The sequence below is a fragment of the Notamacropus eugenii genome, chromosome 3 (assembly GCF_028372415.1).
Source record: "Notamacropus eugenii isolate mMacEug1 chromosome 3, mMacEug1.pri_v2, whole genome shotgun sequence".
Classification (NCBI taxonomy): domain Eukaryota; kingdom Metazoa; phylum Chordata; class Mammalia; order Diprotodontia; family Macropodidae; genus Notamacropus; species Notamacropus eugenii.
Genome location: NC_092874.1, coordinates 308,666,218 through 308,691,982, shown reverse-complemented (window position 1 = coordinate 308,691,982; position 25,765 = coordinate 308,666,218). Strand labels below are relative to the sequence as shown.

Below are 25,765 nucleotides of genomic sequence, written 5' to 3'. Positions count from 1 at the left end.
AAATACATAAATTGGGAAGGAGAAAGCAGCCTTTTGGCATTACTTGATGACATCTCTGTAGAATTGGCAAATCCTGGGCTTTGCTTCAGCCTCTAAGTTTAAGCCCTCCCAAAAGATGACAACTGTGGTGGGACATTGTTGAAAATACACACACCCTACATTTGCAGTATGCAGGAGTGCATGCCCAGAAGAGCACAGTTACTGAATGGTACTAAACCCTAGCACAATGTGGAAAGGAAAGGGAGAGACTGAGGAAGCACAGGCCTTCAGGTTGCAAAGTGGTGCTCCCCCTTCTAGATCCTTGAGGAGGGAACTAATGAGACATTGTCTTTAAACTTGGACTGAGTCTAAAGTGCCCCAAGATTTCTTTTCCTATTCTCTCTTCCTTTGAGTTATATGCACAGCTAGTGGGAGAAATTAATTGGATGCCTCTTTGTCATTAATGGGATTACTTACCAGGAAACTCTTTGTACAAAGTGCTTTGTCTAGCAGTGGGAATGAACAACTATGTCCAGTTGAACCTTGGTGGAGTGAGCTAGCACCAGCATGGTTGTCGGTTGGAGGTCTGGAAGTAGAGGGGTTATAAGACATTAACAACTTGATGCTGGTTGTGCCTGTATGGTAAGAAACCTGGTGTGAGGGCTGAGAGTGAAGGAGGCTCCGATCTAGCCTTTGGCTTTTTCTTAGATCACCCACTGTGAATAATGAGGTTTCAAGAATGCCATTTTGTGTACTGAGGAGCTGTTATCCAAAGAGCCTGGCTTGGCTTGGGTGTCCTTTGCTGTCGGGATGATCCAGCAATGGGAGGGTTTAAATCACAGCTCCTTTGTTGTTCGATCCTGTCTGATCTTTGTTGCCTCATGGACCATAGCCCCCCGGGCCCTCTATCTCAACCTCCTGTTTGTTGTTTCCATGACACTATCTCATCCTCTGCCATCCCTTTCTCTTGTTGCCTTCAATCTTTCCCAACATCAGGGTATTTTCCAATAAGCATCCAATAAGCAAAATATTTAAGCTTTGGCATTTGTCCTTCCAGTGAAATAGCCTGAATTAATTTCTTTAAGTATTGACTGATTTGATTTCTTTGCTGTCCAAGAGACTCTCAAAAGTCTCCTCCAGAACCACAATTCAAAAGTGTCGATTTTTGAGAGGCTCAGTTTTCGTCATAGTTCAAGTCTCACAGACATACTTTGCTACTGGAAAAAAAAATCACAGCTTTGACTGTAAGTCCTTTGTCAGCAAGGTGATTCTCTACCTTTTAGGCTGCTGTCCACATTTGCCATAGCTTTCCTTCCCAGGAACAAGTGTCTTTTAATTTCGTGGCTGCAGTCACCATCTATAGCGATCTTTGAGCCCAAGAATATAATATCTGACATTGCTTCCATTTGCCAGGAAGTAATGGGACCAGTTGCCAACATGTTAGGGGTTTTTTTTAATGTTATGTTTTGAGCCAGTTTTTATACTTTCCTCTTTCACTCTAATCAAAAGGTTTCCTAATTCCTCTTCGCTTTCTGCCATCAGAGTAATATCATCTCCAGTATCTGAGATTGTTGATATTTCTCCTGGCAACCTTAATATCATCTTTTAATTCATCCAGTCTGGCATTTCCCATGACATACTTTGCATGTAATTTAAATAAGGTGACAGTACACAGCCTTGTTATACTCCCTTTTCAATTTTAAACTAATTATTTGTTCCATGTTCTGTTCTAACTGTTGCTTCTTGACCCCCATACAATTTCCTCAGAAGACATGTACAATGATCTGGCACCCCTATCTTTTTGAGAGCTCAGCACATTTTGTTGTGATCTGCACAGTCAGAAGCTTTAGTAGTCAGTGAAGCAGAAGTAGATAATTTCCTGGAACTCCCTTGCTTTTCTCCATGAGCCAGAAAATGTTGGCAATTTGGTCTCTAGTTCCTCTGCTTCTTAGAATACTAGCCTGCTCTTCTGGTAATTCTTGCTTCACTTACTGCTAAAGCCTAGCTTGCAGAATCTTAGGTATAACCTTAGTGGCATATGAAAAGAGCACAAGTGTTTGGTAATTCTTTGGCATTGCCCTTCTTTAGGACTGGGACATAAATAGATCTTTTCTAATTCAGTAGCCCCTTTTGAGTTTTCCAAATTGACTGGTATATTGAGGGCAGCACTTTAACAGTATCATGCTTTAGGGATTTAAATAGCTCAGCTGCAATTCCATCATCTCCACTGGCTTTGTGGTTAGCCATGCTTCCTGTGGCCCCTGGACTTCCTTCTCCAGAACATCTGACTATAGATCAGTAACCGAATTGTCATGGTGCTCAGTGATGTCAAGGTCTTTCTTGTGGAGTTCTTTTGTGTATTCTTACCTCCTCTTCTTACTCTCTTCTGCTTATATTAAATCCCTGCCATTTTTGTCTTTTATCATGCCCATTTTTTCATGAAACTTTCCCTTACTGTCTCTAATTTTCTTGAAAACGTCTCTTGTCTTTCCTGTTTTGTTGTTTTCTCCTATTTCTTTGCATTGCTCATTTAAGAAAACCTTCTTATGTCTCCTTGGTATTCTCTGGAATTCTGCATTCAGTTGGGTCTATGTTTCCTTTTCACTTTCCTTCTTTTCTCAGTCATTTTAAAGCCTCATCAGACGGCTGTTTTCTTGCTTGCTCTTCTTTTTCTTTGGGATGTTTTTTGTTGCTGCGTCCTGTACGATACTGTAAATTTCTGTTCATAGTTCTTCAGGCACGCTGTCTACCAGATCGAACTTCTTAAATCTCTTCATCCCCTCTACTTCATATTCATAAAGGATGGTATTTAGATCATATCTATATGGTTGGATGGTATTCCCTATTTTCTTCAATTTAAATTCAAATTTTGCAGTGAGAAGCTCACGATATGAGCCATAGTCTGCTCCAGGTCTTGTTTTAATGGATTGTATAGAGCTTCTCCACTTTTGACAGCATCTGATTTAGATATTGACCATCTGCTGATATCCACGCAGAGAGTTGTCTTTTGGGTTGTCGAAAAAGAGTTTTTGATCAGTGAGTTACCTTCACAAAACCCATATTAGTCTGTGCTCTGCTTCATTTGATACTCCAAGGGCAAATCTACCTGCTATTCCAATTACTCTTTGGTTTCCTACTTTAGCATTCCTATCCCGTATGATGAGTGGGATATCTTTTTTTGGTGTTGTTTTTAGAAGATGTTATAGGTCTTTATAACACTGATCAATCTGGCCTCTTTCACATCGATGGTTGGAGCATAGACTTATATTATTGTGATGGTGAGGGGTTTGCCTTGGATTGGAACATGTGTCATTCTGCCATTTTTGAGATCACACCCCAGTACTGCTTTTCTCATTGTTTTGTTGACTACAAGGGCTCCTCTGTTTCTTCTAAGGGGTTCTTGCCCACGGTAGTCTATATAGTGATCCCCTGAATTAAGTTCATCCATTCTAGTCCATTTAAGTCCACTGATACCCAAGATGTACATTTCTAGACATCTCTCCAATATCTTTGCCAGTGGAACTTGTTTTGCTTTGTGTTTTAGGTTCCTGTCGATCCCAAAGAGCCCAGAAGGAAATTACCGCCCCCCCCCCCGGCCCTGCCATGAAGGAAGGGGTGCCTCTATATCAGGACCAGACGTCTTTCCTTTAGCTTTTCTGGGCTGTAATTTCTTTGTCCATTATTTAAATATCTGAAAATATAGAGAATTCTGATGGCTACAAGTGCAAGGGATGAAGATAGCAATTAATAATTGTGCAGGCACAGTAAAAGACTAAAGAGAATAAGTCCTGCCTATAAGGTGCTTGCTTTCTGTCCTGGCTGGGGGTGGGGAGGCCAGTGAACTTCTATATAAAACACATGCCAAGTAAGCACTAGCAGCTGGGGGAGGGTGGCACGAAGGGCCATCTGAACTGAACTTTGAAGGAAGCTTGGAATTTTAAGAGGTAGTGGTGAGGAGGGCTGGCCTGGTGGCAGGAAACATACAGGAGAACAGAAGAAGCCAGTTTAGCTGGATCAAAGTGAAAGACCAGCAATATCGAATAGACTGGAGGAAACTGAGGAGGGCTGTATTGCCAAGATAACATTTACAGCACTGGTGGTGACTATGAATGTGCCAGCAGAGTTCTCAATCACAAAATATAAAAGACTCTTCATGTAGAAGTCAGAAGAAAAACATTTAAACACCAGGAAGCCAAATCCCAGAACCAGAAAGCAAAATCCAACATGGTGACCAAGAAGTTAATAAACATGATCCCAGCAGAGGGCAAGCCATTCTCAAACCTCCCCTCCCTCAGCCAGGGCCTTTTCACTATCAACTCTCACACTGTGTCAGTGGGCTTGTGTTCTTTCCCCTCTGACCTGACCCCACTCACTTCCTTCTGGTCCTGCTCTACCCTTCTTGTTCTGCCTCTTCAGCAAGTTCCTCCCACCACATGTGACCCAGGCTTCCAGGAGATTTAAGCAGATCATATGGGCCTATTAATTAATGAGAAAGATCTTTTCATTTTAAATTACTATTACAAGGGTATAAAAGGAACAACCATGGCTTTTACGTTTGATCTTGGAGGTGATAGGGAACCTCGGAGGCTTCTAGAGGAGGCGAGTAACACGGTTAGACTTGTCCTTTCCTTGAAGCAGTGGGACAGTAATTCCTGATGGGCGCATTTCTGTAGACAAAAAGGAATGACTTTAATATGCTGGTTCTTTGTGGTTGTTGGAAGGAGGGAATAAGTAATGTTTAATTACTCAGTTGAAAGAACACATTTTTTTGAAAGTTGTCCAATTTCATTAGGTCCTAAGTGGAACTTAGCTGCAAAATGTTCTGTGAGTATGAAATCTTGTTATGGAATTTTCTGTTCCACTAAATGGTTATCAAGCATGAAATGTCATCTGGAATCTTGAGCATTCATTTTCTTAGGGAGATTGCTAACCTGTTTTTGGGAGGCATGTTGGTGGAGTCCAAATGGGCTTGGTGAATTCATTATCGGGGAATAGTGATAATCATCATTCACATTAACTGAATACTTTAAATCTGTCCCTGTGGTGCTCATTTCCATCAAATAGAGGCCACATTTTATAATGGATAAACCTCTGGACCTGGAAATCAATATTCCCCCTCTATTTTTCCTCCTCTGTTTTTCAGTTTCCAGCTCTGAAAAATAAAGGGGCTAAACAAGATAGTTTCCATGGACCCTTCATTCCCTGTTCTTCCCAGCTCTGACATCCCCTGTTCCCAGGCCCTTCCCAGCTCTGACCTCCTTTATTCTAGGTTCTCTCCCAGCTCTGACCTTCCTTGTTCTAGGTTCCCTCCTAACTCTGACCTTCCTTATTCTAGGTTTCTTCCCAGCTCTACCATCCTGTTCTTAGGGCCTTCCAGCTCTGACATTCTTTGTGCTTTGTCTCAGTTTCTCTTTGGTCCTAATCTAACATGTTCTCAGTTCTGTGTACCTTCTATCTCAGATATTAGATGACATTTTGTGTCTTCCTCACTATGATAACTGGGATCTTAGGGAAGTAATAGGAGCTCTTTTGCCACTCCCTGTCTGCTCCCACAGTATGCTGATGCACGGATGGAAGGAAACTCTGGCTTTTGTGAATCTGTCATGTCCATTCCTCCATCCTTGGCAGTGATGCCCCTACTCCTAAAAATAAAGGGGCCAGGGTCCATCAGTAGAGAGTTTGCAGCCTGGTGTGCATGGAGTCTGGACTTTCAGAGTCTAGGGTGTGCAGTATGTGTGCATTGTTTTCCAGGAACAAGCTTGCCTTTCCCACACCCCTGTAGATGGAGTTGTCCTGCACCTTGAGTACTGAAGAAACACTGTGCTTCAGAGATGGAGGTACCCTTAGTTGAGTAACCCAATGGGGTGGTGCTTGGTGAAGCCTCTTGGAGGTGCTGGATGGAACATGGGTTTTGGTTCCGGTTGGCATTAAGCACACCCAACTCCCAGTGTTGGCTGAGTTGTGCTTGCTGAGGGATGAAAGGACTGCTATGACAGTAAAATGACATACAGAGTGGAGACCTTCAGGCAGTGCATGGCGGGGGTGGGAGAGAGGTGGAATTTTGCTTTTTTTCCTTGGAAAGGTGTATGTTTACTCTTGAAAGTGGATGCCTGTATACAAGTCTTTAGTCCCCTTTTATTCATTCATTAGTCATCACACATAGAACACCTTCAGGGCAGCAAAGGCTGACTATTCTGGAGCTTTGCTTGAAGGTGAAGACCATGCAGGGCCATGCCAAACCCCTTAGGCTCATCCACACCTTCCTGGCCATCTTGGACACCATCTCCTCTGCCCTTTGCCCTGAATCTCAGCGAGGTGGAGTCACTTGACTGAGGCAGATGAGTCTTCTCAGCTTCCTGATGACTGATGGATGTGACTAGCAGGAACACCTTAGCTCCTGACAGACTCCCCTCATTGAGGCAGGCCCTCACCTAACTGGATCTCACTTCTGCTGGGGTCACACATTTGGGAATGAATTCCAGGATCTGAGCATCAGAACTGGGAAGGGTGGAGAGGTCGTCTGAGTGAGCTCCCTCATTGGATGGAAGCAGTGCTTCAGGGCCTTGTCTAGGGTCCCACAGGTTGCAAATGCAGAGGCTGGACTGAGGCATCAGGTCTGAAAGGCAGGAGTGGAGCTAGGTTATGAAGAGCTTTGAATATCACACAGAAGGTTTTCTCTTTGCTCCTGGAGGAGATAGGGAGCTGCCAGAGGGCACCGAGATGGGGGGTGGGGAGACACGGTCAGACTACATTTTAGTGGTTAGGAGAAGGATGGATAGGAGTTGGGAGAATTACAGCAGGTCCCCCCAAACCCCAGCAGCAGTCGCTGTAGCCCAGGTGGGAGGTGATGAAGGCCTGTGCAAGGTCAGGGGAGAGAATGGGTGGAATTGAGAGAGATTATAGAAGTGAAAGTAAGAGGTCTTGGCAACAGATTGAAATGGGGGGGATAGTGAGAGGGTGGGAGTCTGGAGAATTGGGAAGATGATGGTGCTCTAGACAATAATAGGGATGTATAGGAGGGGAAAAAGTTGGTGGAGAGAAAGGTAGTAAGTTCAGTTTGGGACATCTATTAGACATCCAGTTGGACTGGAGAGATGGGAGGTCATTGCATAGGTTGAGGCAGCATGGGTAGATCTGAAACAGCATAAAGAGGGTTTCTGGGATGGTCCATGGGAGCTGATGAGATCACTGAGTGAAGTAGTACAAAGAGGAAGAGAAGACACAGGACAGCTCTGGTGGAGGGCGTGATCTGTTGGAGGATCCAAGAGACAGAGAAGACATGGTCAGAGAGGGAGGAGGAGAACCAGACCAGGTAGCCCCCAGTGTCCAAGGCTGCAGAGAGATCAGGAAGAATGAGGGTTGAGAAAAGGCCCCTGGAAAGGGCAACTAATGGCAAAGAGCTGCCATGGAGTTGGCCACAATTCTGTCCCTCTGCAAGTAAGAAAGTAACGAGAAGGAAAAGAAGAATGCTTTGTGGTCCTGGAGCCCTTTATGACTTACTAGGTGCCTTCATTCTCATCAGGTTTATGAGGGAGGCTCTGGAAAATGTAGGCTTGGGAAGTGCTGGGGGTCTACCCTCTGGATTTAGATCTGGCTCCATCTCTGCTCTGCACCCCCACCCCCACACAGACTGCCTTTTGTGTTGAAAACTGTGATCATCTGTCTTCTTTCCATCCCTCCCTCATTGGAGTCATCAGCATGGAACCTTCTAGTGCTCGAAGTCTTATAAAATACATTCACCCAACATCTGCATGGGCTGGTTATGACAAATGCCACGGACCCATCTTACAGAGGCTTTGAGAACATGGGTGCCCTCCTGAAGTCCCACAGCCAGACCCAAATGTGAGTGCCTCTCCTGAGGTCCCACAGCCAAACAAGAACGTGAGGGCCTCTCCTGAGTTCCCACAGCAGAATGAGAACGTGACTGCCTGTCCTGAGGTCCCGCAGCTGAACAAGAATGTGAGCACCTCTCCTGAGGCCCCACACCTGGATAGTTGGATCTGGGACCCAGACTCTGACACCTTCTAGTCCAGCGTTCTTTCTGCCAAGCTACCTTTCATCCAGGATGACAAAGGAAGGAAGTCCTTCCTGGCTTGATGAGCCCAGTGCTGCATACATCCTGGATCAGTTTCCTGATCTAGCCCCACATCATCAGGGTAGTGTTCAGAAGGAAGCCAGAATTAAGTGGTTCCATCCATGGTCTTTCTCTCAGAACATATCATTTAAAATAAGCTGTGAAGAGAGATTAGAGGCTGCTACTTTCTTCTGCCGGCCTCTCCAACATTCATGTTTCTCTTTGGGAATTTTGGTCCAGACCTGATTCATTTCTGACCTTTACAGGGAATTAAACAGACAACTGATTCTTCATGTTTCATGGTCCTCTTTGGTGTGGAGCCTGTTCCCTCTACCTTCTTTGATATTCATTTGATCCAAAGAATGGGGAGTAGTTTTAGATTTTCTGAAATGAAGATGGTGTTTCTTTTGTCCAGCCTCTGAATCTTATGCTTCACTGGTAACCAAGGAAAACCTTTCCTTCTAGTCTGCAGGGTGAAATTATAAAATAGAATGATTAACTATCTGTCTCTTGTGCTCATCTCTTTGGGAAATCACTCTGAAGGCTTGTTGATTACTGTTGCTGGACAGAATTGCTGAAGAGACAGCATAAGCAGTGCTTTAAAAAAGCCCCAAGAGTCGTTGCCTCAGACATAGAGCACACTGGTGCATGTGGCCCCTTTGGACCCAACAGGGGAAGGTGCCACAGCTTCACACTGAACTCTCCAGCCTGAACAGACATCCTCTCTGCATTTGGGCCATCATTCTGAGACAAGCAGGCGGGATTGCATTGCCAGCACTCACAGCTGCTGGAACGGATTTAAACCCAGGTGGAAAACAATCGGGGAAATACTGCTTCTCTGCCTGGGATTCCTTGTTGAGTTCTGGCTTTGACCAGAGCAAAGCCTCCTCCCTGTGCAACTCCTCTTCCCCTTTTCCCGCAGGCAGAACTCCAGGTGTGAGGTAGCTGGCAGCCAGTGCCCTCTGTCACCCCCACACCCCCATCACTGCAAACCAGTTATCTTCAACAAAAGTAGTGTTTATACAGTGCTTTGAGGCTTCTAAAACGTTTTACATCTATGATTTCATTCTGTTCTTACAACCTTGGGATTTACGTGCTTCTTTACAGGTGAGGAAACTGAAGCCATGAGTGTGTAAGTGACTTGCCCAGGGTCACACTGCTAGAAAGTTTCTGAGACCAGATCTGAACTCAGGTCCACCTGAGTTCTGGTTCCATGCAGTGTACTGTCTCAGTGATAGCTTGGAGTGGAAAAAGGCTGAAGAATATATATGGTGGGGGTGCCTCACATAGTATCAGGGGTTGTATCCATATTTGAGGGGTGCCATCCATCCATCTCTCTGTGTTTCTACTTTCTTCCTTCAGTTTGCCCAGGGTGTGGTACCATCTCCATAAAACAAATGGATTTAATTTTCATTTGCATTTTCTGAACATAACATTTTTAGAAAGCATGCCCAGCTATCCTCCAGTTTAAATAGTCTTCCCTCCTGAGATCAGAAGTGATTGAGGTGACTCTGCATCCAGTCCCAGCTGTTGTTCTCCTAACATACATGGGATTGGTATCAACAACAGCCTTCTGCAAGGCTCACTTTGGCTACTAGCATGGGACCAAAACTGAGGTTTTTCAAGGTGGAAGAAGTGGAAGGATCCTAGTGGAGATGTCAAGGGATTCCTAGGAGACAATGTGTCTACACAAACACACAGTGCCTTTGTGTGCAATAAAGTGGGCACTCCAGAAGTATGAAGCCAAGGAGATCAGTTTGACCTCATCACTGCCTGAGCTCTAAAGAGATGGGACCCATGGCTGAACTCTAGTCTCATTCAGAGGAAGAGTTTGGATAAATTTGGAGGCGAGGGGGAAATGCACTCTCTCTGTGGCACTGGATGTGGCAGGCACTGGGCATACAGAGACACATAGCTTGAACATAAATAAGCACATCCAAAGAAAAGAAATGAGGAGGCCCCTCAAGAGACCCTGGAGAGACTTCCCAGTGAAGGGGGATCCCGAGGATCCTGGGGCAAAGTCCTGAAGAAAACAAGAAATTCTGAGAGATGGAAGCAAGGAGGATAAATGCACTCTCTGTGTGGAGGACAGGGATTACCTATGTGAAAAGAGTTGAGGACAGGAAGAGGAACAATATAGGATTGGATTGGAAAAGGGAGTTTGGGACTTTAAATGATGGAGAAGCTTTTAGTCATCCTTAGGTGAAAGGGAGCCATTGGTGTTTGAAGCCTGGTCAGATGTGAGCTCTAAGGAAATTCCTTTGGCAGCTGAGTGGAGGGTGGATTGGAGTGGGGAAAGCTAGAGGGAAGGAGACCAAAGAGAAGGCTGTGCAAGAATCCAGGCATGAGGGCCTACATGCAGCAAGAAACCATGTGAGGAAAATGAAGGGGAAATGCCAAAGGTGAGGAGAGAGAAGCGACAGCCATGCAGAACAGAAGAAGGAGGCAAGCCAGCCACGTTGCCTGGCCTAGTTTGTCAGGTAGCACCTGCTGTCCAGGAAAGAGCAGTCACCATGGCTCCATTTCTAGAGCACCTCCTTGTCTTTGGTAGCTCGGCGTGCATGGGTATTTCCCAATCTGAAGATGAAGAATCTGAGCCTTGGAGAGTAAGTGATCTTCCCACCAGTCCGCAGCAAGGTGTCAGGAAGCTAGAAGCTTGAGGCCTCGTGGTGAGATGATTCAGGCCCTCCTTAGACCTGGCTCTGGAATTCTAGGAACTCTGTGTTGGTAGGATGCAAATCTCAGATTTGCTTGTTTTAGTTCAAACAGTTTTCTGAAAGTTTTAAACATAGCCACACCATTGGACTCTTAGCCAAATGTCAGACAGCATTTATTGTACTCAGCTACATATGTAATTCTTCAGAAGAAAGGGGCCTGATATGTGCCCAAGATACATCTCCTGGTCCTTCTAGCTCATATTTGGAAGTAATACCTGTTTTCATAAAAAAGAATTCTTGGCAAATGTCCAGAATGTTGGGAAGCCTGCTCAGGCCCAACACTTGGAACCTGAGCTCTTCCTGATGCCTTTCCTGCTCCCTGTCATCTGCCCACCTGCTTCTTCTTGCCTTTGCTGGGAGGCTGGCTCTAACACCTTTGGCTTCAGACCCCATTTATGTCCTTTCCCCAGAAATCTTCTTTTCCTGCTGTCGCTACCTCTCTTTGTGACCTTACCATTCTCTCAACCCCTTAAGCCTTCCATTCTCTCTGACTTTTCTCTAGCTCTTCCAATTTCTAGCCCCGCTGATTTTCTCATTGAATTAATTTTATCGATGCTAAAGCCTCTCATTGTCTTGTAATTATCCCCATCCTGTCATCTGCCCCTTGGCCATGAGAGTAAAGGGTACCAAGGCACAAATTGGTTTCTCTTCTCGTTTTCATTTTTTGATGGTACACAAGTTGTTTCATAGTAAGAGTCCTTTTAAATCTGTCTTGTAAAGACCATAGTAGTTCTTATACAAAAATTGGAGGCCATCTCTCCCTTCTTGAAAAGATATTTGGAAAAACAAGTGATTTTCTACCAGTTCCCCAACTTTCCCAGAATAAAACAGATCAGTAATTCCCCAGTCTTCTCAATTTGTGAATCTGACCTTTTGAAATCTAAACTATTGTGTGATTCTTTCTTGGTTTCATTAGTAGCTGAAAAATCAATCGGGGAACTCTGAGTTGAGACACTCAGAAAATTTAATAATTTTTCACAATTTATGTAACAAGGAAGAGTACCATTTCACTGGTGAGCGTATGACATCATCACTGCTGAAAGTCAGTGTTAGAACACTGTTTAGTTTAGCTGTGGAGAGTTTGGCTGGTGTTGAGCAGAAGCCTTTGCTGATATCCCCCCTCCTACCAGGCCCTACCTCTTCCTTTCCTCCAGTGCTCCACATCCTTTAATGCTTGCCTCAGATCTCTCTTCCAGGCTACCTTCCATGGCCACTCTGACTCGGAGCATGAACTGTCTTTGACACCCACACAAATAACCTGATGATCCAGCATTATGGGATAAGTACATTAGGGGATGCAGTATACTCTGTGAGGTCCTTGGGCAAGTCGTTGACTGTGGGCAGTAGGAGTGAATCAGGGAGGACTTCCTATAGAAAGCAGAATTTGAATCAGGCTTTAAAGCATGGAAAGAATGTTAACCGTTGGCATAAGTTATTGACTGAGGTCATTTGGGGGGCACCTGAGTGCTTAAGGAGGGGCAGACTGGCCCAGGGCCGAAGTGCAGCGTGGTCATTGAGCTCTTGGGTAGATCTGAGGGGGAATCGGACCCAGGAGCAATCCATGACTTTCAGCCTGCACAAGATGGAGAGACCTACAGGGTCTACAGAAGCATACACAAAGGAGAAAAAAATAGCAAGCCCTCTCCCCCAGGTGTTTATTAAGCATCTTCTGTTGCCAGAGAGCCACAGAGACTGACTCTGTGCTTTTTCAGGTGCTCCTTTGAGCCCCCAGCATTACACACTGGCTGGAGGGGTGGGTGCATTGTCACAGGTCAGTGTGTAAGAGGCTGGGTTGGAATACAGGTGTCTGGAGTCCACATTCAGCCCTTGTGGCCACCCCACAGCCCTGGCTTTGGCCCTTGAGTCTCTTCTCTGCTTCTCCTAAGCCAGGTGCCAGGCTGGGCACACCCCAGACACCTGTGGAGTGGACTTGACCCACTGTAAGCAGCATCCTTTCTGACTCCTCCTGCCTTACCATGGTCCTTGGTTCTTGTCAGCCAGGCCAAGGAGAGAGTCCCCCTATATCTCCTGCTCATTAGCTCCAGATTCAGTCAAGTTAAATTGTGTGTGATGATGTTGCTTTGAAGATGGTTCCCCAGTGGCAGGAGCCTCCCACATGATTTCCTTCCCTTCTCTGCCCTTCTCCCTCCCTTTGATTTCATTGAGATAATGAGTTGAAACAGCCAGAAAAAAAGGCTGTGACACTTTGGCTCTTTGCTCCTCCTGTCAGGCCACTCAGAGCAGGGAGCGTATGTGCCGCCTCACCCACGGACGGTGGTGTCTCAGCCTCTTGTTTCCCCTTAGCCACATCCTGATCCCTTCTGACAGGGAGCTCAGGCTCCGGAGGAGCATCAGCTCCTTCGTTGGACTGCATTTTCTGTCACATCTGCTTTTCTGATTAGTAGGAAGTCTGGAAGTATGGCGGAGACCACCATGCTCTGCGGACAATTTAAGCAGTCTGTGGTACCTCACCAGCTTCCTTTGCTGGCATGTTCTTATGGAAGGAGAGATGGAGTAGGAGGCCGAGTCGGTCAGCCTGCACTTTTATCAGCAGCACCAAAAGGTGTGTTTCTCATTGGGAAACCTTCACTTGAAAAAATATGAACTTCATTACAAGTACAGTGTACCTCTCTGGGTTCTCAGGATTAGTGAGAGATGGCTCTGTCAGAGCATCACCTTCAGGGCTGTAAGCTTGACCAGCTGATCAGCTTTACCAGCTGGCTCTTGGGTTCTGTTCCCCATTTTCTATCTTTAGTACCAGATTCCTTTGGAATTTGACAAGACCTTTGAAGTCTTAGCAGAACTGTCAGAATCCACTCCTGATATCTGTGTTTCCTGATGTTGTTGGGAAAGGCCCAAAGGGAAGCTTAGCCCTGCTCAGCCCCAGGGGACCATGGACCTTTTGGAAGCAGAGGTCTGTGAAGCCATAGAACTGTGAGGCTCAGAGCCCCCAGGAGCCTTGAGGGTCCATTAGTCTTGACTTCTCATTGGACAGATAGGGAAACTGAGGGGTCAAGAGATGGAATCCAACTGTCCTCTATCCTTCAGAGTCGTCAGACAGGAAGGTCAGGGATATCTAAAAGACACCAGGGTAGCCAGAGGTCACCTGTGGCAAGTGACTGAGTGGGATGGTGTGATGGGGAGATAGACTTTCCAGAATCCTCCTGTGAGCTTCCTCTTGGAGCCTACATGGTCACAGGCAGGGTGAGAAGGATTGTTCTGTGTGTGGTCATCCTTGTCTCTTCTCTGTCATGGTGACATTTTTGATCCATTTGATCCATCCTATTTTTGATCCATTGTTAGAAGGTTACAAAGGGGAAAAGGTTAAAAGGATGATACATAAAAATGAACCTTTTGTAGGCAGTTTTCTTTTCTCTTTTTTTTTGATTCTATGGAATTATTCTATTATTAAACAGATCATTTTACTATTTATTCTTTTAGCATTCATCTCTTTTAAAATTTTGAGTTCCAAATTTTCTACTGATCTTTCACCCCTCCCCAGCCACTGAGAAGGTAAGCCAACTGCTACTGATTATAAATGTGAAATCATGCAAAACATGTCCATCTAACTGTACTGCAAAAAAAGCAAGAAAATCTATAATAAAGTAAAAAAAAAGTGATACTTCAATCTGTAATCAGAGTTTACAGTTCTCTCTCTGGAGATGGATAACTTTTTCTTCCATCATGAGTCCTTTGGAATTATCTTGGATGCTTGTATTGATCATGGTAGCCACGTCTTTCACAGTTGATCATCGTTGCGACATTGCTGGTACTGGACATAATGATCTACTAGGTTTTTCCGCTTCACTTTGCATCAAGGTCGCATAAATCTTTTTTTTCTGAAACCAATCCCTTTTTATTTTTTAAAGTTTATTTATTTTTAGTTTTCAACATTCACTTCCGTAAGTGTAAAATTTCTTTTCCTCCCTCCCTTCTCCTTCCCCAAGATGGCATGCAATCTGATATAGGTTCCACACATACATTCCTATTAAACATATTTTCACATTGGTCATGTTGTATAGAAGAATTATAGTGAATAATGGGAGTACCATGAGAAAGAAAAAAACAAAACAAGAAAGAAAATAGTCTGCTTCACTTTGTGTTCAGACTTCATAGTTTTTGTCTGGATGTGGAAGGCATTTTCCGTCATGAGTCTTTTGGGGTTCTCTGAGAAGGGTTGAGAAGAGCTAAGTCTATCAGTCAGTCCTCACACCCTGTGGCTATTACTGTGTATGATGTTCTCCTGGTTCTGCTCCTTTCCCTCAACATCAGTTCATATAAGCCTTTGCAGGTTTTCCTGAAGTCTGACTGTTCATCATTTCTTATAGCACAATAGTATTCCATTACATTCTTATACCACATCTTGTTCAGCCGTTCCCCTATGGATGGGCATTCCCTCAATGTGTAGGCAGTTTTTCTTGCTGGAATCTTGGTGTCTCTTGCCCCTGTTGTGCACCCAGCCTGAGGACCTGGTGCAATCATGAATGCAGATGAACACGCCTCCATGACACTTCTCACATCTTGATGATCATGAGGGTTCTTTTCATGAAAAAAAATAGAAATGACATGGGGAGGAGAGTTGATAAAATGCCTCAATCCAAGTTCTGAAATGCCTCATCCTAGCGAGGGACCCAGGAGCCCCAAAGGCCAGACCCACAGAACACACTCATGGACTAGGAGATGGGCCTCACCAGAGGGAGGGCTGACCATGGATGAACAGCAACTCATGAAAGACCATCTGCCAAAGTGGGAATGGGTGCCCACCAACCAACCACTCGTCCTCCTCAGTGGGCACGCACCTGGGGCTCCTGTGAGGTCAGGGACCTTCTTTGGCCTCTCATGTTCTGAGATAGCATTTAGTATGGTGCCTGACACATAGTAGGTACTTAATAGTGTTTATTGATGTAACTTGGCCTGTATTTCCAACTGCACTTGAAGGTCAGCCTCTCTGAAATCACAGTTCTTCCCCTTTGCTTTACCTCTTTATCTCTTTCAGTGACCTCTCGGTTCTTCTAGGCTCTCAGACATTTAATCATTTTGAATTCTTCCTTCTCCACACCCCTACCCCGATCCAGGTAGTCACTGGGTCTCCTAATTCCATCTTCCCTAAATGCCCCTTTTGTGGCATGTCCACCACCCATTGCTCCTGTACCCACCCTGTCCAGTTCAGGACCTCCTTGCCTCTTGCCTAGACTTGCCTCTGGCTTTGTACCCTCCAGTCTGTCCTAAGCATGATGGCCTAAGGACCCCGAATCCTGGCTCTCTCTCCAAAGTGCAGAGAAGAGAAGCCAGGTTAGCAACAACTTGGGTTTTGCTTCCCAAGCACCCTCTGCTCTTTTCCCTCGCCCTTCCAAAGTGATGAGCACTCTCTGTGCCTTGGTGTGTTTCTGTAAGCACCAAGGCCTTGAAAAAGTCCTGCTTCTGTGTCTCCAGTAAGCACTGTCACAGCTCTGTAACAAGATTTGTAACCATGCAGTTTTGGAACACAAACCCTGTTAAGCCAGAAACCTCATTTTAAACATGATTACAAGCCCTCCCGTGAGCACAGCCTGAGTGTGTAAGTGAATGGAAGGGGAAGCCAATCAAATTTGTGCCTTAGAAGCATTCTTGTTATTGTGGCTAGAATCCACAAACTTAAAAATTGGCTTTTCCTGGAGAGAAGAAAAAATTCTCCAATCCGAGTGAGGTCAAAGAAAACAAATGGTCCTCATCTTGTCTTTTGAGAAAAGAACATTAATAGTTTTTTGAATGTAATGTGCATTTGTCTTTTAATTAGCATCTGCTGTAGTTCTCATTGATTCATTGATTGCTGGAGCTGGAAGAAGCCTTGGGTATCATCTGAGCCAATGCCCTCATTTTACAGCTGAGGAAATGAAGGCCCAGAGATATTAAGTAATCTCTCTGTGATCGTCCATTGAGTTAGAGGCCTTCCACTTCTGCCCCCTCATCTCATGCCTTTCCTCTTCATTCTGATTAGCCCAATAGGACTAACTATTGACTGAATGATCAACAGCAGTGATTAAATAATACAACAGCCACTAAGTTATTAATCATGCTCTAAAGGATCTTGAAATAATGTCAGACAGAGGATGATTCCAGTGCCAGCTTGTCCAGTGATATTTCAGGGATCTGTGAGTGCCTATTTAGGGATTCCATGAACAAAACCCTCTGGGCTTTCATGGGTGGTTTTCATGATGGGCCAAAAATATTCCTCACCTCTTGGCCAATCTTCAGATGGTTAAATGATGGTCAAATCAGATGGTTCTATCATCCAATTACTTTGACTATTTCAGGACTTAAACGTGTGCACAACAAAGTCTTGGTTTCTTTGGGTAAGGGCTGCCTTGGACACCGAGAAGACCTCACCTCAGAATTGGAAGAGCCTCAGGAGTTATCCAGCCCAACCCCTCCTGAAGCACAGATCCCCCTCTGTCATGAGGGTCCTCTAGCCTCCACTGGAAGGTCTTCAGTCATGATAGGGTCACTCCTTGAGGGGCTGGCCCCCTCCATGGTGGAACAGGCCTTTTAGATAGCCTACTCCTTAAGGGATCTCCATTCTCTTCTTTGGGGGTGAAGGGAAAACAGTTCACTTATTCCTCTGTGCGGCAGCCTTTTGGATGTGCAGTGGCAGTGCTCACAATTTCCCTCTCCCTTATTCTTCTCTGCTCCAGGCCAAGCATCACCTGGTATTTTTACCCGATTCTCCTGCCACAGAGTGTCCGGTCCCCTCACCTTTCAGTCCATTCTCTTCAGAACGTGCTCCACATTTCCACAATTTTTTCTGAGAGGTGACCCCTAGATCTGAGTATTATGTTCCAGGTGTATTTTGATCAGTGCCCATTGATCAGGGAATGGCTAAAACCAGTTATGGTGCATGAATGTCATGTTACTATGCTGTAAGAAACAGAAATACTCCGAATCCTGAGATACCTGGGGATCAATTAGGAGGCTCACGCAAGCATCCAGCTTTGGCTTGGGATTAGACATGTATGGATTGTCGAATCCCCAGTAGTATGTGTTCTGTGCGTTAGAGAATTTAAATAACCAAAGTGCTTTGTGAGCTCCAAGGAAGAAGGATCTTTCCTGACTGGGGGAGCAGAGCAGGCTCCCTGAAGAAAGTGGGTTTTGGTTACACTTTAAGTAATGGCTAGGAATTCAGCAGGGGGTTAGGGTGAACAGTAGGTGTGCAGGGGTGATGGAGGGTTGTCCATTTGGCTTGGAACATAAAATGGAGGGAGATTGTATGAGATGAGGCCGAAAAGCTGGGGCTGTGGCAGATTCTGGAGGGCCTGGAATGCTGGGCACAGGAATGTGAGGTCTGCCTAGTGCCCATTCAGGAGCCACCGAAGGTTCCTGAGCAGAGGAGCCCCACAGCCTCATGTGTACATATTAAATATCTTCTCGTTGCATTTACTGAGCTGGTTCTGTTGTTTGGACAAGAAGTCAGAATCCGTCGTGGGTGCATCTTCTGCTCCTGCTCCTTCTTACCTGGGTGATAGGCAAAGGTGGGTGTCCCAGAGAAGGAGGGCAGATGATTGTCAAACTGGAAGGGTCTTGTCATCCTAGGCTCCAGCTTAGCTGGAGGAGGGAAAAGTAGAGATTCCGTCCTTCTACTAGCCTAGATTGAGGGTTGGGGACACAGACATGACAAGAGCCCCTGCCTGTGCTCAGCAGATCATGCCATGCACAGGCTCAGTGTGATGGGACAGAGAGGATCAGGCAGAGAGCCATGGAGAAGCTGGCATTTCCTCATTGGTCAGACTGAACTGAAGAAGGAAAGGGATTCCTGCCTAGAGCTCCCAGGGACTTGGCTCATTAGGTTTCCATGGTGAGACTGGCTCCATTTGCTTTCCCTGTTCAATCCTGACATTTCAGAGTGGAGTCGGTATCTGGGGCTGAGTGATTAGCTACCTGAAGAGAAGCTCTTAGAAATGCTGCCAGGCCCATCATGGCAGCCCCTGCTGGCTCCAGAGGGGCTGAATCTTCTCAAAGTTGAACCGGCAGAAGGAATTGGGCAGAACTAGCAGAATACAGAAGTGACTGCAGGTGGAGAAGGCAATGGCTGGACAGATGGCTTAGGCTGTGGGGGAGTTTTCTCTGAACGGGCCTCATCCCCTGACAAAGCTGCACCATGGGCCAGGTCAGGACTCCCCACATTTAAGTATTGGGTGCTTTCCTCTCCTTGTGCTCTTGGTCAGTCTCCTGACCTGCTTGAGGAAGTTGACTTAGCGGGGTCTAGGACACTGTCCCTACCAGCCTTGGGATGCAGGAATTATTAAGTTTCCTGTGGTGGGTGGGCCAGGCAGCTGTGGCAGCAGCCTGCATCCCTCCCCTTGGGTTAGCCTTTCCTCAAAGCCACTGCTATGACTTCCCTTTACACTTGACACTTAACAAGTCCAGAGATTTCTTATTGGAAGATGCCTTGGGGCCCAGCCCTTTGAGCCAGGAGGAATACTGATGAATGTTCCCTGAGCCTTGTCAGATGAGACTGCAGAGATTCAAGGGAGATGCTGATAAAATCCCAGTGACGGGCACTGTGCTGCCCCATTTGTTCTTGATAGGTCATAGGACAAACAGAGGGAGTGGGTAGAGCACCAGCTATCTGTTTCCCTTTCAGTTGTTTCTCAGGTTGGCCACTTTGGAGCTCCTCCAGGTCAGGTCCTGCCTGTGATCTGAACCTTTCTTGCCCAACTCAGGGCAAATGGAGAAATCCTCTGCTCTCCTCAGCCCGTCTGCCCAGGCATCACTGGTTAGGCCTTCCTCAGCATCCAGAACTTGGCCAGCATTGGAGAAGGCTTGTCAAAGAGCTTTCTGATCATGCTTGAGCACCATCATGCTTTTCATCAGGCAGATGCTTTGTTCTCCTGTGTGCTTGATTGTGCTTTCAGCAGAGCCATACAAATGAGAGACTGAAGATGGGCAGAAAAGTGAACTAGACTCATTAACCTGGCTGCGTTATTGGTGTCCTGACTCCTGGGTTCTGGCTTCATCTTTTCCTATTAATGGAAGAAAATAATAATTGTAGGCAAATGAGTCCTTTGTCTCCGCTGGTGTTAATTTATTCATCTTGGCTCTGTGGTAATTTGTAAACTTCTGCCTTGAGTGCCTTTTAAACAGACCTAAATGTGTTACTTGCTCAATGTTGATTAGCAGATGTTACTGCCATTTGACATCAAAAGCTAACTTACTTTCCCATCATCCTCTGGGGATCAGAGGGAGGGAAAAGTGATCTGTGCAAAGCACTAGGACGGCCAACTTCAACGCCATAGCTCGTTCTTGATGGGACTCATACCGTTGCATGGTTGGCTATATGTGACAGTACTCCCTGGTGGGAGGTGATTCCTTATTGCTTACTCAGACCTGTCATGGTCAGTAAGTAAATAGATATCTATTTTAAGTGGCTGCTGTGTGCCAGACACTGTGCAACCTCCCCCCCCCCGCCAAAGGCAAAAGACAGCCCCTAGCCTCAAGAAACTTAGAATCTGATGGTGGTGGTGGTGCACAATGCAAACAAGTATGCCCAAACAAGCCCTCGATGGGGTAGATGGCACATAATCCACAAAGGAAAGGCCCTAGAGTACAAAGGGGCTGGGGAAGGCTTCCTGCAGAAGGTGGGATTTTAGCTGGGACTTGAAGGAAACCTGGGAGGTCAGTAGGCAAAGTAGAAGAGGAACAGTCTTTCAGGCCTGGGACACAGCCAGAGAGAAAGCCCATACCTGAGAAAAGCAGGGGCTATTCCATGGAGCAGCCAGGGCCTGGGATCCTGGGGCTGAAGAAGACATAAAGGGGAAAAAGGTTTGAGAGGGAGGAGAGGGCTAAGCCATGCAGGGCCTTCAATGCCAAGCTAAGGATATTGTATTTGATCCTGAAGGAATTTGTTGATTGGGAGGCAGGGTGGCGTGGCGTGGCCAGACCTTCATTTTAGGAAAATCCTTTGTGTGACTGAATGGAGGAAGGACTGGAAGAGGGAGACTGAGGCAGCTAAAACCCCCAGCAGCTATTGCCATAGTCCGGGGTGATGTGATGAGGCTGCACCAGGATGGGACAGGGTCAGAGGAGAGAAGGGGACGTGTTGGAGAGATACCACAGAGGTGAGATGAACAGTTGGCCACAGCTTAGCGATGGGAGGGGGATAGATAGTGGAGAGCCCAGGAAGATGGGGGTGCCTTCTGTGGTGGGAGAGGAGGGTTTAGGGGGAAAGGGGAGGAGTTCTGTTTTGGAACTCCTTTTTGAGTTTCAGATGTGTGCGTGGCAGTTGGAAATGAGTCTAGAGCAGATGGACAATACTCAAAAATGGACTCGTTCCTTAGACTGAAATATTCACCTGAGGATGACCTGTGCTGAAAATCACATGTGATGAATGTTTCCTGCCTTGTAAAACAAGGCAGGGTGGGCAGTGCCAACCATTCACCCTCGAATAAGCTTTGCTTTATCCCCAGCTGTGACATTTTTCACCCTGCTGTCCCTCCTGCTAATGGGGAGCTCAGTTAGTTAATGGAGGAACTGGATTTGAACAGTGGCTGGGCCCCACCTGTGTGAGGTGCCTTTTTCTTTAACTCAAGAAGGGTCTCGCCCCCCAGATCTGTGAGTCAGTGAGCTCGTGGATGGTTTAACTCAGAGCCAGTCAGGGAACCTTTATTTTATAGGTGGTGCCACAGTAGCTAGAGGGAACTTGGAGTCAGGATGACTCCAGACCCTGGAGAAGTCCCTCAGTGTCTCTTGGACTCAGTTTTCTAGTGTGTAAAATGGGGATTTTCACTCCCCCCCCCCCCCTCCCCTGCAGGGTCGTTGTGATCCTGTGGAAAGTCTCTACAGACCTCCTTGTATCTTAGAAATGTTGACTGGTGGTTCTCTTTGTTTTGGGCTAGGCACGGGGCTGAGTGCTGAGGAAGCAGAACAGCAGCAGACCAGCCTGGGTGCTCCCAGTCTTTAAGAGGTGGTATGAGGCAGCCGCCTCAGGGAGGCTGGAGCAGCAGGAGAGGCTCCCAGTCTGAGCAGTTCTGCTTTTTAAGAAGTTCTGAGATTCTCTCTAAAATTCTCTCTAGCCACAGTGATTGATGGGGCTGTCCCTCACCCTCAGGATACCTTGGTGGGATTGATAACATGCAGCATTTCTGCATAGTTAATAAAATGTTATAGAGCAGTAAGACACTGGGAGCCTGGGAGCTTGTATAGGGAGTGAGGAGCGGCTCTGGGACTTGTTGTGGGGTCTCCTGGCTACTCTTTGCCTTGGGTCTGAGATTGGTGGTATCTTCTGTTTGGCATGTGACTATAGGAGGGGGTTTTGTTGGAAATCTGTACCAGACATTTATTGTGCTCTGTAAGGGTCAGCTCTGAAATGCTTCCATGTCTGTCACATGGCAGAGCAGGCAGGGCCAGACGCTTCTGCTACCCATCCAGCCAGCGAGATTCTAAAATGGAGGCTGTGCTCTGGTCAGGGCATCCCATTAGAGGGGCAGCCAGTGACTGGTGCAGCTTCCCTCGCACAGAGAGAAACCCCAGTAAATTAAAAAGAAAACCAAAGGTATTTATTTATGACCTGCTAAGAACTGGAGCTAATGGGGAAAGGCAGCTGCTTGACATCAAGATGGCCCAAGGGGCAAGGGGCTGGCGAAACTGGTTCTGTGATTTCAGTTTAAAGGCCCATGTTACAGGGGTGGGGTGGGGTGGGGTGGGGTGGGGATGGGGAAGTTGATGTAAAACTCGTTGGAGTCACAATTAGAGAGGATTCGTCATTTTGAATTTGTGTTCAATTTAATTGGAGATCATAGCCTGGAATGAGGAGGTAGAGGAGGAGGAGGAGGCTGGTGGTGATGAAGGGGAGGAGGAGTTCATTGGGACAGAGCTCTGAGTTCAAATGTAGCCCTCTCGCTGGGTGACCTCAGACAAGTCACTTAACTTGTCTACGTCAGTTTCCACATCTGTAAGATGGTTGTATTAAATGAAGCAATATTTGGAAGGTTCTTTGCAAACCTTAAAATGCTATGTACATTCTAGATACTTCTCCTCCTGAGTTGTGGGAGGGCGTCCCAGCCATTCTGTGCTTAAGAGAGCATTTGTTATCAGAAAGCCCTTGGGGCTCGTCAGATCTGGAGGTGGGGATCCCACTGTCTGGGGCTTCAGTTCTCACCTCATTCCCATGCCTATTCCAGAAACCTTGCTAGTACTGAAACCCGCTCCCTCTGACCTCACCCAGCCCCACCTCTGTCTGCACCTGTCTGCTACATTGTAGCTACATTACCAGTGGTCATGATCTCCATGTGAGCAGCCTTCTCCAAACTCTGTCCCCCTGCTCAGACCTTTACTTATACACAGTAGGTGCTTAATAAATTAGGTTTTTAATAATGGAATGGAATAGCCAGAGCTGTGCCAGGCGGCTGGGAGCAGAACCAGAAGGTGGGCGGTCCCAGGCCCTTGGACTCCCAGAACTTTAAAAAAATCTTTGGACTCTCCGAGTCCTACCCATCCTCTCTAGGCCTTGGTCCAAAACTGTTTCCTGGAAGAAATCTGTTCCGAGTCCCACTGGTCTGATGACAAACAAGATAATCTGTGCAAAGCTCTGCAAACCATGCTTGTCTGTCATCACCGTCACCACCACCATCATCATCACCATCAGCAGCAGCTCTGTCTCTCTTTGGTCCACAGTACTGGGATGCTGCCAGCATTTCTGCCTTATTCCCTAAACTAGACTAAGCCCACCAGGGCAAACCCCTGATTTACATACACTGCCTCTGGCCTCACGCACCTGGCTATCAGCCACACCTGATTCCCTCTTTTTCTCTCTTTGTCTTAGGAGCTGCTCATCTTCCTCCAGAACTTGCCTACGGCCCACTGGGGAAACGAGGAAGTCAGTGTTCTCCTGGCAGAGGCCTACCGCCTCAAGTTCGCCTTCGCTGATGCTCCAAATCACTATAAGAAATGAGCCCACGAGGGTGGGGGCAATGCTCCCCTGGGCTTGTTCTGGAGTAACACACTTTTCATTCTGGTTTGCACATTTCCCGACTTACTTACTAATTGTGGCATACTTTTGTAAAGTGCGCATTAGGGCCATGTCTGCGCTGACTGAGGACAGTCGCTAACTTGGAAAACTGCTCAGCGATCAGGCATTCCCGGGGCAAAGAGAAAAGTGACCCACTGAGGGAGGCCGTCTTCCTGCACACACTAGAAAGCACAGGACCTTGGCCCATGTAGACACAGCTTAGAGAGTCTCGCTTCTTGCAACAGAAAATGAAAGGGATCCTGAGATACCAAAGAGACAGAGACGGAGGCATCTTCCCTGCAGAAGCCCCACCCCTCTGAGGCCAGCTTCTGGGGGGTATTCCCGGCTCAGTGGATGGGCCTGGAACAGCCCCCAAGAGGTTTCTGGGGCCCCTCCTTTCCCGGATAGGGGGTCTCCAACTCCCTCCCTGAATTGTTTTCAGGCTGACTTCTCAATTGCCAAACCCTTTGTAGTCCCCTCCCCTTCCCCGGGCCCAGAGAATACCCAAAAGGGCATGGGGGTGGGACGCCCTTTTGAGGGAAGTTGAGGCAACCAGGAGAGATTGTTGCTTAGAATTCCCTTGGGAGAATTTGCTTTTGTTGGCCCTGTAGTAGATGTATTTTCAAACTGGAAAATTCTATTCTACTAAAAGTAAATGAAAATTAAAAAAAAACCCAATAATCAAATGTATTGTGAAGCACATGGGCTCCAGGTGTGACCCCATCATATTTCCCTTTCTCATAGGAGGGAGAGGCCAGGGGCCAAGTCAGGCCTGAGAGCTTATGACCAAGGACCTCCCGAGACTGGCGAGGCCACAGTGGGCCAGGTTGGCTTTCAGATGGCTCTGAGGTCATGGAGAAGGTGCTCGATACCACCGGGGCTGGGAAATGCCCACCTCTCAGAAATGGCCAGCCCAGCAGGGGAAGGCATGCCCCCTTGCAGATGGGCCCCAAGTCTAGACCCTGATTCCCTTGCTGCTCCCACCCCACCCTATGAGAGATCCCCTGTCTGGCTCCTTGGGGACCATGGGTCATGCCAGAGTGCCTGGCCCAGGGGTCTGCCTCACACCCCCATCTTTGTAGCTTCCTGCAGTTGTGAAGACTGCTCTTGTTTCCATTGCTGCATTATAGGGGCCAGCCTTCCCCCAGAAGCGGGCCCTGTCCTTCTGTCCTCTTTCACCCTGCTCAAGAACCAGTAATGAAACAGGCCCAGGAGTGATGCCTCCAAACATTTGGCAGATTTGGGGGGGCGGGCCTGACACTCTCAGAGGCATCCTCTGCAGGAGGGGCCTCCACCTTCCCTTTGCCTTTTCGTTTTGAAGGATCTCATTCAGCTCCAATCTGAGCATCTTTCAGGTTTACTGGAAACATCATATTGTGCCTAATCAATGTGTCTGCCTGTCACCTCTAGAAGCTGCAAAGCAGAGGGGCAGCCCCAGCATCCCTGCGTGTGTCTGCACCCTGCCTGCCTTCCCTCCAGCAAGCAGGCAGGGACACAGGACAGGGCATGGGAGCTTTGGAAAAAACATTCATTGTTTTGTAAAGATTACATTTAAAAGCTTGATGGAGAGAGGATAGGGCCCAGGACATGAACAACCTGAGGATGCTTGGACAAGTCCCTGAATTCAGTTCCCCATCTGTAAAGTGAGGGACGTGGCTCTGTAGATCTCTGAGGGCCTCCAGTTCTCAGTCCTGGGACCCTTGGAGAACAGTGTTATCCCAGCATGCCCTTCTACTGGTGATGGAAGGAGTCAAGGAAGCTGCCAGAGGGTGTCAGGAAGACCCCTACTCCAACATGACCCCAGGACTGAAGGGGAGGACAGTCCTGGGATCTTCAGGGGCCGAGGATCAGAGAAGGAAAATGTGTTCAGGGGCCAGGCAGTGTCTTCTTAGGACTCAGAGCCGAGAGGGTCATGAGAAGGTGTCTAGCCCAACTCCCTTGATTTGTAGATGAGGAAACTGAGGCCCAGAAGAGGGAAAGGACTTGTGCAGGGCAGCCCCCAGTGGCAGAACTCAT

At 46.9% G+C, this 25,765-nt stretch overlaps 1 protein-coding gene across 7 annotated transcripts in view; it reads left to right on the top strand.

Moving 5' to 3' along the window:
• The window catches only part of TBC1D22A (TBC1 domain family member 22A), a 298,036-nt gene extending 273,597 nt beyond the window's left edge, over positions 1–24,439 (top strand). For all 7 annotated transcript variants that reach the window (XM_072596560.1, XM_072596561.1, XM_072596555.1 and 4 more), the window contains one exon: positions 23,564–24,439. In XM_072596560.1, coding sequence (XP_072452661.1) covers positions 23,564–23,692 — 129 coding nt within the window. In that variant the 3' untranslated portion in view covers positions 23,693–24,439. The remainder of the gene's footprint in view (positions 1–23,563) is intronic.
• Positions 24,440–25,765: the final 1,326 nt, after the last annotated feature.